Here is a 14,241-nt window from a genome sequence, read left to right on the forward strand (position 1 = left end):
TGTGTGTGTATGGACTAATGAATTAACCCTTTAGGACCCGACGTGTAAGAAAATGGTAAAAAAAAAAAAAAATTCTTTTTTTGTACCTTTCACAAAATGTAAAAGAAAGAAGAAACACATTTTTCAGGGATATTTACCATTTATCATGTATACAATATGTCAAAACTTTTACAGAGTAATCTGCTTTCTTGTGTCCGTTAATAGGCAGAAGAAAAGAATCCAACTGTGTTCAACAGGATTTTTAGCAAATCTTTTTATCATAAAGTTATTCCAAAGTGTTTCAGAAACTGCATATATTATATATGTCATACTGGGGCTCTTATGGGTTAAAGCAAACTACGGTTATGATACTGAAGATTTTCCCGTGCATTATTAATCATCATCTGACCTGGGACCCTGGCTGACGTTGACTCCAGATAAGGAAATGCTTCGTCTAGGTTTTGTGAGTCTCTATAACTTCATTGACGGAAAACCAGCCATACTTGAGTCGAAGCACAATATGTCTTCTTGTTCCTGCTAAGATGAATGCCAGGGCATTGTGTGGTGGTGGTGGTGAAGGGAGGGGGGGGGGGCATGTGGGTGTCTGCGCACAAGACATTTATGTCAATTATAACCGAGGGAAGAAAAGGCATTCTTAGTCTGGAACGCTGTCTTTGTTTTGTTTTCTTTTCTATGCTGTGGCTTTGATGGTGCAGCTGAAGGCTGACTTTCTCTGGCAGCACTTCGCAATGAGGCTCTTCCTCTGACCTGACATCCTATGCCAACCACCTCCCTTGTGGGATACCTTAGGAGCCCCTCACTGTAAACAGGAGAGAGCCACCTGTTTCTGGAGGAGGGCTAAGAAGACAGTAGAGGTGGTTGTTAAGGAAAGACCGAGCCCTGGCTGCTGTACGGTGACCGCCGGCTGGATGTAAGTAGAGAGGAATGCTTGGATTTCAACCAGCGCACCCTAAAATGAAACACAGATGAAAGACTGGTTGAAAGCAAGAGAAGAAGAGAAAGGGAAAGGAGGAAGAGAGGGCTGACAGATGAAGAAAAAGAAAGGTGTACAGAGGAGCGTGTCGTGAGAGAGAAACTGCTGGGAGATTACAGACCAGAGCACCAACAGGGAATTACTACCGTTCCTCCCTTTCAGACTCACCTGGATGATTCAGAACAGCTGCATGCCATTCATAAGACCAGAACGGAGGAGCTTAACAAACAGCAAAGCAGTCGGCTGCAGGACGTATCGCTGAGATGATGTTGGTGAGACCAAGTCACCGTCGCCACTCCCTGTCTGGTGACTCCGAGGAAACCAATGGGAACCATGCAGGTCCTGGACCAGAAGCAGAACCTGAGGAACTGGACTGGGATGGATACAGCACCACACTGGAGCACAGATTAGCAGGAGTGGGTAACATACAAAGTAGCTGCTGGATTGTTGGGTATCATTACATCTTCTGTTGGGTTTTACACATCTGAGACACAAATTAATGTAATAATAGATTAAATGTTAAATCTTGTTTTCCTTTTCTTTTCACACAGTCAAAGAAGTGTTAATTATAACTCGTTAGCTATAGTAATGTAGCAGAAATATGAACTAGCTAAGGAGTATTTAACCTTACGTTGACAAAATTCCAAATTTTAAGCGAGAACTAAGTTAAAAAATTGAACTAATCAATATAAAATTTAACTTGCATGACATTGATTTACTACAGTACATAATATACAAGTACACATTTTAAGTTTATGAATTTGTAAATGAGTAAAGTTTTAGCATGGTTGCTGAATGTAGTTCTTTCTAGAGTGAAATCTGAAGCACGTAAAACAATTCAGCGTGTGAAACTCAGAGAAACATCACTTCTGGATCAACACTGTTACATAAATGCTGCACAGAGTATGTGCATGTATGTAGGAGCACATTCCTCTTAGCAGCAGAGAGTTAAATATGCATTAGCAACACATGATATTAACCTTCATGCATTGTGTTCACTGCAGTATTCTGTGTTATATTCTAGTCTATGACCAGGTGAGGATGCTATGTTTGTAAATTAACCAAATTCACGAGTGTTAACTTTGTTGTTTAACCTGTTAATACTTACACACACCGAGACTGATACAAATAGTCAACACGGATTTATGAATTATTCAGAGAAATAAGTATGTTTTTGTCTGTGAACACCAAGTGTGATGCGAAATTGCTACTAAATTATAAATAGTCTAAAAACGAACTCGCAAGTTGACAAAAACAAAAACGGATTCCATATCATGTGACAATGATTGTGTGCTGATGCTGCAAAAGAAAAGAAAAAAAAGAGGCTCTGGGTTCATCCTGTTCTAGAAAAGAGGAGAACTTGAGGAGTATCAGGACGGCTTTAGGATGTTTGTAAGACAGTGTGAAGACATGTTTCAGCAGCTTCGTACCATCTTCATTGGCGATTCTTCGCCACACATTAGCCATGGTTAAATGGTGACATTCACCCCATTTAGATTGAAATCATCCTGATTTAGGACTTGAGGGCAGCTGTTTCCATGGTAACTATTCTATCTGGTGTGTACATGTGCTAATATTTAAGCAGAACGGTCAAGTCTGACATGTGCAGAAACATGTTTACATCGTGGGATTTATCAAAGATGAAGCGGTCTAAAACTAATCGTAAAAGTTTTTTGCAGTAATACTCGTTTGATACTCTTGCACTCCTACTGCAAACAACAAAGAGGAAACAAAGTTTGGATTAAAAAACAAACTTTCTGCTGCTGTCTGCTAAATTGTCTGTTTTCCGCCATCTTCCCAAGTGAGCAAGAATCCCATGTTGTGTGTTTACAACTGTTACGGCCCAAGGCTTGTTATTCATCTTGTCATTACCTGGGAGATTGGCTACACCTGGTGTTCTCCCTGGCACTGCCCTTAGACCGCCGTGCTGGTTGCTGATTGGTCGCCCACACTCCTATCTACTGTGATTGGTTGGACCTCTGCTGAGCACCAGAATAAAGGCTGTCAACAGTCTTCATTCAGGACAGCTGTGTTTGGTTGGGTCTCGGTGTCACAGCTTGCCACTCATTCACTGCCAGTAAATGAGTTTTGAGTGTTTGGTGTTTGTGGTTTAAACTACTGTGTTTAGTGAACCTTTTTGTTTTTATAATTATGGATTGATTGGTAAAAGCTTTGGTTTTATGCTTTTGTTGTGTGCACAGATCATTTTTATTACTTTATTATTAGCTTTCAAATCGAGCTTCAGTCGGTATGTTCGGCTCCATGTAAATGTAGTTGTTGTCTTTCTGATCATGTTTGTTGTAACTCTTCCCTCGCTTGTCAACCAAGCTTGAACATTGTGATGCAAAGCTTGAATGAAGGAGCAGCGACAAAGGGACACTAGCATAGCTCGCTTCCAGCTCTGATGACACTGTAAACACAGCTTCTCTGATTGGTCAATTGTGTATCTGTTGCACACAAATTGTTTACTTTTTGGCCTTTCCCGCCTGCAGGTGTTGCCAGAGTGAATTGTCAGCTTCCAAGCATTGAGCTGGTACGGAAGCCGTATTCGCATTTTTGTACTTTGACACGTTTTACACCAGATTCCCTTCCTGACACAATGGAGCTCGGGACCGTCCCTTAGAGATTTAATTTATAAACGTAGGATATACATGTTTTACAATGATCCGTCAACTCTCTGAAGTTATCTCCCGACCTGTTGGAGACGTTACCGCTTGCCAAAGAATATATCAATATATCATATACCGTAACGTGGAAACATTATAATTTTTAAGTTTCCTCAGTTGAGGAAAAGAAAGTATTTTCCATCCATTTTATTAACCACTTAGTCCAATTCAGGGTTGCATGGAACCTGGAGCCTATCCCAACAATCACTGGGCGAGAGGCAGGTACACCTGCACAGGTTGCCAGTCCATCACAGAGCCACACAGAGACAGACAAACACACACACACACACACACACACACACACACACATACACTCACTCCTAGGGTAAGTAGCCAATTAGCCTAACATGCATGTCTTTGGATGGTGGGAAGAAGCGGGAGTACTCAGAAAGAATGCACACATACACAAAGAAAACATGCAAACTCCACACAGAAAGGCCACTGTTCAAACCTCTGCACCGACCTTCTTGCTGTAAGGCCACAGGACTACACACTACGCCACCGTGCAGCCCATGAAAATAGCTTCATTAAAATTTTGTAAATGTAGAAAAATAGATTAAAAATGTAAAAAAAAATGTCATTAACTTTTCAAGAAAGTACTACTGTGCTCAAGTAAAATATGTGAAGAAAAATATGGCACTTTTTTATTTTGTGCATCTTGTTATTACAGCATTTTCAAATAAAGTATAAATAATGCTATTTCTGGAATATTAACCATTACAATCAGCGATCATTGATATTAGATATGTAGATGTACATGAAGATTCAGAAAGGAAGGGTTGAAATCAGTATTTGTGGAAAGTTTACTTAGTTTAAATTCTAAATTATGAAAATAACAGATGCTAAAATGTAATAATTAATGTGTGAATGTATTTATTACATTGAATGTTTAAATTTAAAAATATAAATGCTCTTTTTTTCCATTGCATGAAAAGTTTTGTGTGATAAAGTCTAAGCATTCAGTTTAAAATGTAGTAAAATTAGCATACATTTGTTTATGGTTAAATTCACGTGCATGAACACATATGCAGGCGTGAGCGCCTGTGTGCACATGTCCTTTGTTTGTTGCATGGGCTTGTACTCTATTCATACCTGCTAACAGGCATTCAGTAGTCACTGGGTGAGAGTGTTATCGGTGCACAAAGACCAGGTGAGAAAGAGAACAATGCGAGGCTTTAAAGAGGAGTGGAAAGGACTCAAGCCAGGTGTTTTTATGGAAATGAATGCAGATGAAAATGTATCTGCCCAGATATTTGGGTTTGTTATTAGCTCATTCTAAATGCTTTGCTCACGATGACAGCCCCGTGAGAAAGTAACAGTAACCAGAGTTTGCTATCACAATCAGGTCTTTCATCCTTGTTATGGATGGCAGTTGACTCAGTGATCTGGTGTTTAGGAGAACTTGCTTATCTGGTCAGAGCTGCATGTCATTCTGTTGCCTCTCAGGTCTAATATAGGAAGGCAAGTTCAAGCTAACAAAGAGAAGGTTTTCCTTTGGACTTATGAGGGGATACGTTTCATCTTGTGCTTTAACCTGCGGTAGGATCGTTGCTTCAGCTTCTTTTATTTAGCTAATCCATTCAGATTAGTCTTCCATCTATTGTTCTTGTATTACTTGTACCTTTTTTGTTCTTTTACCTTTGACATTTTCCTTTTTTCTTTAAACACCAACTAGCCAGTCTACTCTCTAAATCTGTTGTATATTTGTTGTATCAGTTGTTGTGTACATGCAACTGTGTGTACTAGAGTTCATGGCCTTGAAGGTACAAATAGTTGCAGTAATACTGGACAGGGCAGCTAAATTATAGATAACAAGAAAGAAATAACATGTATGCACATTACAGTCGTATTGTGTTTGCTAACCTCCAGGAGCAGGAGAGCGCCCAATTGTCCGAACAGCGCTGTGTCCAGCTGGAGAAGGCCCGGCGTGAGCTGGAGCGGCAGCTATCCGGCCTTTCAGATCGCCTGGAGGAGGAGGAGGTCTGCTCAGCCCAGCTGGCCCTGCACAGGGACAAGCTGGAGGCAGAGTGTAGCAGCCTCAGACAGGACCTGGATGATCTGGAGAACGCCTTGACCATTGCGGAACAGGATAAACAGGTACATTGTGGGACTTCAGCACAGAATATTCTGTTTGAAACAGGACTTAAGCAGGTACTTTCCTTTTCCAAAAATGGGATGGGAAAATACCAGTTATTAGAGAATTAATTGGGAGTAATAAAACTTTACACAAAAACTAAGGAAATTTGTGTTTTCTTGCCTGTATCTGTCCTTTCGTAATACTAAATCATGCTATACATCACTAGAAAGCTTGATTAGTCACCTTTACAATGAGTCATAACACGTGATTCTGAGGTCCCTGCCAATGTAAACCAGGGATCTCAAATGTTGTTCCCTGTAGGCCACCATCGTACAGGTCTTAAGGCCCTTTTATGCTTGACGCAAAAGACTAGCACACAGATGGATGTACAGTTTTGTTCGTCTCCTGGTACAAACATAATTTGATTTGTTTTTAGGGGGCTTAGTTATTTTTCACTTGAACCAGAAAACAAAGCAATATCACTAGAAATTGCGGGGGCAGTGTTGGGTTAAATAGCTGACACACAACCAGTGAAAGGAACAAACAAGAAAAGAACAAGCGGAACTGTAAGAAGACCATACAGAAACTGCCAAATAAAAAGAACCTGAGGAAACTGCTGAAGAAACCTGAAGTTAGCTGCTGTGGGGGCAGCTGGGGTCCATCAACCTGATCTGTCCTTCCTCTTTACAAAAAAAGTCAGAATTATGTCCTTTTCTTTTCATTCTTAAATCTTATTCAAAATCAGACTGGTATAATCAGACTACATTTACACGTAGTAGCCACTTTATCATCAATTAGCAAACTCACTAGCCTGTTGTTTAAATTAAACAGGATGATATAGCACTAGCTTAGTCAGTGCTAAGTTACCTGAACACTAAGTAGGCTACACTTAAGGCATCTTCGTAGTGTAATTTCAGCTTCAATGTGGAAAATCTTGGATCTTAACTGGGGTGATATAGTCGCTAAATACGCTCACTAAACGCAAAATATAACATGGTTTCCCCACATTATCTTAAAAGTAATTTAGTGCCAGTACAACTAAATTAGCATTGCTACTTTGCTTTATATTTCATCCATCCATCCATCTTCTGCCGCTTATCCGGGGTCGGGTCGCGGGTACAGCAGGCTAAGCCCAGACTTCCCTCTCCCCAGCCACATTTGCCAACTCTGCGGGTAGGGATCCTAAGGTGTTCCCAGGCCCAGGAGAGATATAATCCCTCCTGCGTGTCCTGGGTCTTCCTCGGGGTCTCCTCCCAGAGGGACGTGCCCTGAACACCTCACCAGGGAGGTCCAGGAGACATCCTGACCAGATGCCCGAGCCACCTCAACTGGTTCCTTTCGATGCGGAGGAGCAGCGGCTCTACTCTGAGCCCCTCCCAGATGACCGAGCTCCTCATTCTATCTCTAAGGGAGAGCCCGGCCACCTTGCGGAGGAAACTCATTTCAGCCGCCTGTATATGAGATCTTGTTCTTTTGGACACGACCCACAGCTCATGACCATAGGTGAGGGTAGGAACGTAGATCGACTGGTAAATCACACTCGGCTGCAAATCGCTCAAGCAAGAGCTGGAGATCACGGCCAGATGAAGCCAACAGGACCATGTCATCTGCAAAAAGCAGAGACCCAATCCTGAGGCCACCAAGCTGGATCCCCTCAACACCTCGGCTGTGCCTAGATATTCTGTTCATATAAGTTATGAACAGAATCATAATAAAGGGCAGCCTTGGCGGAGTCCAACCCTCACTGGAAATGAATCCGACTTACTACCGGCAGTGCGGACCAAGCTTTGACACCTGTTGTACAGGGACCAGACAGCTCGTTCAAGGGGGTCCGGTACCCCATACTCCCAGAGTACCCTCCACAGGAGCCCCCGGGGGACACGGTCGAATGCCTTCTCCAGGACGAAAACCACACTGCTCCTCCTCAATCTGAGATTTGACTACCCGACGGACACTCCTCTCTAGGACCCCTGAATAGACCTTACCAGGGAAGCTGAGGAGTGTGATTCCCCTGTAATTGGAACACACTCTCCGGTCCCCCTTCTTAAAAAGGTGGACCACCACCCCAGTCTGCTAGTCCCGAGGCACTGTCACCGATATCCATGCGATGCTGCAGAGGAGTGTCAGCCAGGACAGCTCCACAGCATCAGAGTCTTAAGGAACTCCGGGCCGATCTCATCCACCCCTGGGACCTTGCCGCCAACGAGCTTTTTAACCACCTCAGCGACTTCATGTTAACATCAGGTTTTTAAATAAATTTTGTAGTTGTACTTGAAAAGAGACAAAGACTCCAAGTAATGTGACATGTTTTGCTATTTATGTCATTTTTGTTTAACACATTTACATGCATCTTTAGAACTCTAGCACCGACTGACCTAACACAATAACTACAATGATTTTTCATCAAACAACTTGAGGTAGTACATTATACGATTTTAATGCACAACATGGAATGTAAATATTATACAGTAAATATGTAAATAACAAATGTTTGTTTTATTTTGTTTGTCTTGACTAAAATTATTACATATTCTAAAGCATAAGAACTATCTTATTTTGGCTTCCATGTAGTTTTTTTTAGACTAAACAACAGTTGTCAAGTCAAAAGCCAGCTAATCTGAATTATTTGATTAATGTGTTGCTATGGTGACGTCCGTAATGAGGTGAAATAATAGTGATTTAACTTGCCGGACTGCATGCGCATATATGTATGAAAACTATGCACGCTAGTTGAACCACAAGTTGTGATGGTATATTTACTGACTCTCGTGATTATTCCTTCCTTTATTTTAGAAATCAATTAAAAAAAAATAACATTCATACACAATACTTTTTGTAAAAATGGGATTCCCCCACAGCTATAGCTTACAAACAGGGGCCCAGACACCTAAAAATTACTGTAAAAAGTAATTTGTTTGTTTCCTTTTAATTTTCTTTAATAATAAAAGTAACATTTTCCCTTCTCTTGTGTTCATGAGTAGAAACAGAAATTGGGATGAGGTAACCGAATCTGTCGTTCAGTCTGGATACTAATTTGTACACTAGACAGGTATTATGATAAATGTTACAGCCTGCAAGGATGATAACTTCCCCTAACAATAAACACATATACACACACACACACCAATGCCAAATCCGTGGTTATGCTAAATTCATTGAACTTGCTAAATTAATTGAGCTTGAGCTTTTCTTTGTAGTAAAAATAAATTATTTTCTTATGTTTAAGAAATTTCTTTATGTCACTTTGAAAATTATAATCAGGAGCAGTGGAGGCTAAATGTTAGCTAGCACAGCTTGGATTTATTAAATGTATCTAAGTGCCTCTACATCATCCAGATGGAACGCTATAAAGTACATAAAACAGAGGATGTTCACCTCATTTAGAACATGTTTAGTAAACTTATCAGATGACCAAACCATGAACTTTATCAATGCATGAGTCTGTTTGGTGCATATGGTTCTTTTTCTTTTGTTTTGCTAAGTTTGCCAGATGCTAATGTTAGCATCCTGTTTAAACTTGATTTTAGTTCTGAATCATCACATACCACCACTTTGTCAGAAGCCGCTGGGGTCTGACTGTTACACACAAGGTTCTCAAGTATGTCCGTGATGGTTTCCCAACACTAATCAAGTTTGATACGTCTGGTTAGAGTATGGAAAAGTTGAACCTTTTATGCTGTGCAGCCAGACCAGTTTGTCCAAACAAAAAAAAAAAAACAGTTCCTCACATCAGAACAAAAGGGACTGTCATCTCCACAGTGTCATTCATTCGGAGGCGTTGAGTCCCAAAGTCAAATGTAGCCATGGTTGACTGGTGCAGAAAAGAACTTTCATTTTTGTTTGTGCAAAACCACTGTGGACCACCAGTTCTCCTGATAAAGACAGTTTGGTCAAACACTACCCAATCTTCCTTAATTTATAATGTCAGTTTTTTTTCCTCACCCCAGGTTCAGATGACAGAATGAGAAACTTGAAATGAAATTTAAAAAAAAAAAAACAACATTTAGATGTATCTTCCAACTTAATATTTCAATATACACACATGATCAAATAGATTTCCTAGTTTCACTTCTTGAAAGAAGCCTCAACATAGAAACAACGTAAAAGAGAGAAACATGAGTGGAAAAGCAAATCACCAGCATCGTCAGAGAACTCTTCCTCTCTTTTTTCAGCACTTTGTTCTAAAGTCACTCATGATCACAAATGGTAATTCACAATCACTAATAAAACAAATCATTAACTCATTTTGTTCAGATATTTTTCAATTTCTATGTGATGAAAAATATTAAAGCCCTTGGAGAGTGCAAACCTCTGTCAAGGGCCACAGTTTTTAAAAAAAAAAAAAAAAAAAAAAAAAAAAAAAAATCTTGGATCCAAACGGTGATCTGGAGCACTACCAAAATTCATTCACATTTCCAACAATTCCTGAAAAGTTCATGAAATTCCGTCCATAACTGAGTTATCTTGAACACAATGAAATAAACAAATGCCAGAAAACAACCTACTTAGCAGAGGTAATAAAATATCAAAAATATTTAAAAAAAAAAAAAAAAAGGCACATTGTGTTCTTTTTACACTGGATTGTTTCAGTTTTTGTAGTGACATTAAAACTAAACAGTTTGCTAGATAGATGTATACTTTATCAATCCAGACGATAAGTCAAGTGTGGAACAGCTACATATGTAATGAGTTACCGTGAGGATCTGGAATTACAGCCACACACAAGGAGTAATGGACAAATGACCAGTTTATTGGCGAAGGAGTATGAGTAGAAGATCAATCCAGGTGACTGGTCTGCAGAAGAAACCAGGCGCCAACCAGAAGATCCGAAAAGTGGCGGTGTCCGTCAAGGGCAAGGCAAGGAGGGTAATCCGGGAGCATGAAGCAGAAGGTCGGCAACTGAGGAACAATCCGTAGAACGCTGGAACACAACTAGACATAGGTCTGATTATTATCTGGCAGAGAAGGAGATTGGAGGGAGCTTAAGTAGGCAGTGAGAAAAGGAAACCAGGTGAACTGAACGAGACAGCAGAGGCAATTAGGAAGCCAACAGGTGGATCGAGTTACCAATGATGAACGCCAGGAGATCAGAATGGCAAAAACATGACAGTACCCCCCCCCCCCTCAAGGTCCGGCACCAGACGGACCACCAGGCATGTCAGGATGGCGGAGATTAAAATCCCGAACAAGGGACCCATCCAAAATAAAACGAGCAGGAACCCAAGAGCGCTCCTCCGGCCCATAGCCCTCCCAGTCAACCAGGTACTGCAACCCACGGCCCCGCCGCCTGGAGCGGAGTAGACGACGAACAGTGTAGGCAGCCCCCCCCCCCCCCCCCCCCCAATCAATGAACCGGGCGGGAGGAGGGGGCCTGGAGGGGGGGTGCAAACTTGGAGAACACAGGTTTGATACGGGAGACATGGAAAGTGGGGCAGACCCGCAGGGTCCTAGGCAGTCGAAGACGTACAGCCATGGGGTTAACCACCCTGGTTGTAGGGAAAGGGCCAATGAAGCGAGGGGCCAACTTGTGATTCTCAACCCGAAGGGGAAGGTCCTTGGTTGACAACCACACCTCCTGCTTGATACTCTGGTGCAGAAATCCGCCGACGATTAGCAGCCCGTGAATACACTGCAGACGTCTTCAACAGGGCACAACGCGCCCTCCTCCATACACGTTGACATCTCAGTGCTGCTGAGTGAGCCGAGGGGACTGTGATGGCAATCTCCTGTAAATCAAAGACTGGCGGCTGGTATCCATACACAGTGTAGAACGGAGAGAGCCCTGTGGAGCGAGTTAAGGGAATATTCCACCCAAGGAATGTTCTGTGACCACATTGAGGGATCCCGTTCACACAACATACGTAGCTTAGTCTCCACCTCCTGGTTGACCCGCTCCGTCTGTCCATCTGTCAGAGGATGATACCCAGAGGAGAGGCTCACTTGGATACCAAGGTGGTTACAGAACTCCTTCCAAAATTGAGAAACAAATTGGGGACCTCTGTCAGAGACGATGTCATCTGGAAGTCCATGTAAACGAAATACCTCCCTGGCAAGGATCTCCCCTAATTCCTTAGAAGATGGCAACTTGGCAAGAGGAATCAAATGAGTCATTTTGGAGAAACGGTCAACTATGGTTAGTACTGAATGATTCTTGGAGTTGGGCAGACCTGTGATGAAATCCATGGACAAATGAGACCAAGGACGATGTGGAATTGGGAGTGGACGCAGAAAACCAGCTGGCGGTCGATAAGACTTAGCTTGGGAACAGACACGGCAAGCAGCGATGAATTCCTTGACGTCCTGGACCAAGGTCTCCCACCAGAAGCGACTCTGTACCACTGACAGAGTCTTGGTCACACCTGGGTGACAATATAAACGAGAACTATGACAAAATGACAGTACCTCTGGGACAAGGTGCACTCGAACAAAGAGGCGACCCTGGGGACAGTTCTCAGGAATCTGGTGTTGTTGGTCCTCCCTTATCTCTCTCTCCAAACCAAGTCTGACAACCCCCAGCCGGACAGAATGGGGAAGGATGTAGTCATTCTGACCATCGGACTGTCCCTCCTCCGGAACCTCGTGAAGCCTTGAGGGAATCCGGCTTGGTGTTCTTAGTTCCTGGTCTGTAGGATAGGGAGAAGTTAAATCTGCTGAAGAACAGGGACCATCTAGCCTGTCTGGGATTGAGTCTTAGCAGATCGTAGGTACTCAAGGTTCTTATGATCCGTCCACACAATGAATGGGTGCTTAGCTCCCTCCAGCCAGTGCCTCCACTCTTCGAGTGCCAGTTTAACCGCCAGGAGCTCGCGATCTCCCACATCATAATTCCTCTCGGTTGTGGAGAGACCGCTAGAAAAGAAGGCACATGGATGAGTCTTTCCATCAGAAAACCTTTGACTTAGAATAGCACCCACTCCTGCGTCAGAGGCATCCACTTCAACAATGAACTGCCGATCAGAATCCAGTGCATGGAGGACAGGTGCCGAGGTGAACAAGTCCTTTAAGCGAGAGAAGGCACGGTCCGCTGCTGTGTTCCAAATAAACCTGTTCTTAGAAGTAAGAGCATGCAAAGGTGAGGCAATGGAACTGTAACTTCTTATGAACCTGCTATAGAAATTGGCAAAGCCTAGGAATCTCTGAAGTTGCTTACGAGACTGGGGAACCGGCCATTCCTTCACCGCTGAAACTTTGCTGAGATCCATGGACATTCTGTTGGGCGAGATGACATAGCCCAGAAACGATATAGAACTTCGGTGGAACTCACTTCTCTGCTTTAACAAAAAGGTTATTCTGTAAGAGATGAAGGACACACATGGCTCTGATGCGTGGGGAGGTCTTTGGAAAAAAATCAAAATGTCAAAGATAAACAAAGACATATAGTCCAACCATATCTGAGATCATTAATTAGGGACTGAAAAACTGCAGGAGCATTGGTTAGGCCAAAAGGCATGACAAGGTACTCGTAGTGCCCTGTGGGTGTATTGAATGCAGTCTTCCACTCATCTCCCTCTTTGATGCGGATGAGGTGATAGGCATTCCTGAGTACCAGCTTGGTGAAGATGGTGGCACCCTGAATGAGATCAAAAGCAGTGTTCATAAGGGGAAGAGGATAACGGTTCTTTATAGTTATGTCATTTAGTCCTCTGTAGTCAATGCACGGTCTTAGAGTTCCATCCTTTCCTACAAAAAAAAAAAAAGAACCTGCAGCAGCAGGAGATGAAGAGGGGCGTATTATTCCAGTCTTAAGTGCCCCTTCTATGTACTCCTTCATGGCATGAGTCTCAGGTCCTGACAAGGAGTATAAATGGCCCTTGGGAGGGAAGGTACCGGGTAAGAGATCAATGGAGCAGTCATAGGGACGATGTGGAGGAAGAGAAGTTGCCAAGTGCTTGTTGAATACCTGCTTAAGGTCGTGATACTCGGGAGGAACCTTAGAAAGATCTGGGTAGGTCTCTTGACAAACTGGTTCAGTGGGGAGGGAATTAGCCATTAGAAGACATGTGGAGTGACAAGAGGATGACCAACTCAGGACCTCACTTGTCCTCCAATCAGTGTGCGGATTGTGGTGAAGCAGCCAAGAGGCACCAAGAAAGGGTAGCTCAGGGGAATGGACGACAAGAAATGATACCATCTCCTGGTGATTTCCTCCTACAATGAACTTGAGGCGCAGTCTCTTCCGTGATCTGGTGCAACACATGACCATCAAGTGCAAATACTTTCTGCTTCTTAGAGGTGGGTAGTAATTGAATGTTAAGAGATCTTGCCAGACCCGCATCAATGAATTCCGTATCAGCCCCAGAATCGATACATGCCATGACCTGCTCAGGAATACCATTTATAAGGAGTTGTGCCTGTAACGAGACTAAAGAGGATTTCACCAACCTCTGACTCAGTAGGAACCTCTTCTCTCCCACTGAGTCTGGTCTTTTAATGGACATCGGTGAACCAGGTGACCGCTCTTTCCGCAATAGAAGCACAAACCCTCCTTCGAACGTCGTGCCCTCTTGTGGTGTCAAGCGGGTCCG

The 14,241-nt window shown here is 42.8% G+C and overlaps 1 protein-coding gene across 1 annotated transcript in view; it reads left to right on the forward strand.

Annotated features, from left to right (window-relative positions):
- The window catches only part of LOC306771468 (uncharacterized protein), a gene marked incomplete at its 5' end in the record, with an annotated part of 90,445 nt that overhangs the window by 32,135 nt on the left and 44,069 nt on the right, over positions 1 to 14,241 (forward strand). Inside the window, one exon of the mRNA XM_079260634.1 lies at positions 5,509 to 5,736. Coding sequence (XP_079116760.1) covers positions 5,509 to 5,736 — 228 coding nt within the window. The remainder of the gene's footprint in view (positions 1 to 5,508; positions 5,737 to 14,241) is intronic.

This window comes from Telmatherina bonti (assembly GCF_933228915.1).
Source record: "Telmatherina bonti genome assembly, chromosome: 21".
NCBI lineage: Eukaryota > Metazoa > Chordata > Actinopteri > Atheriniformes > Telmatherinidae > Telmatherina > Telmatherina bonti.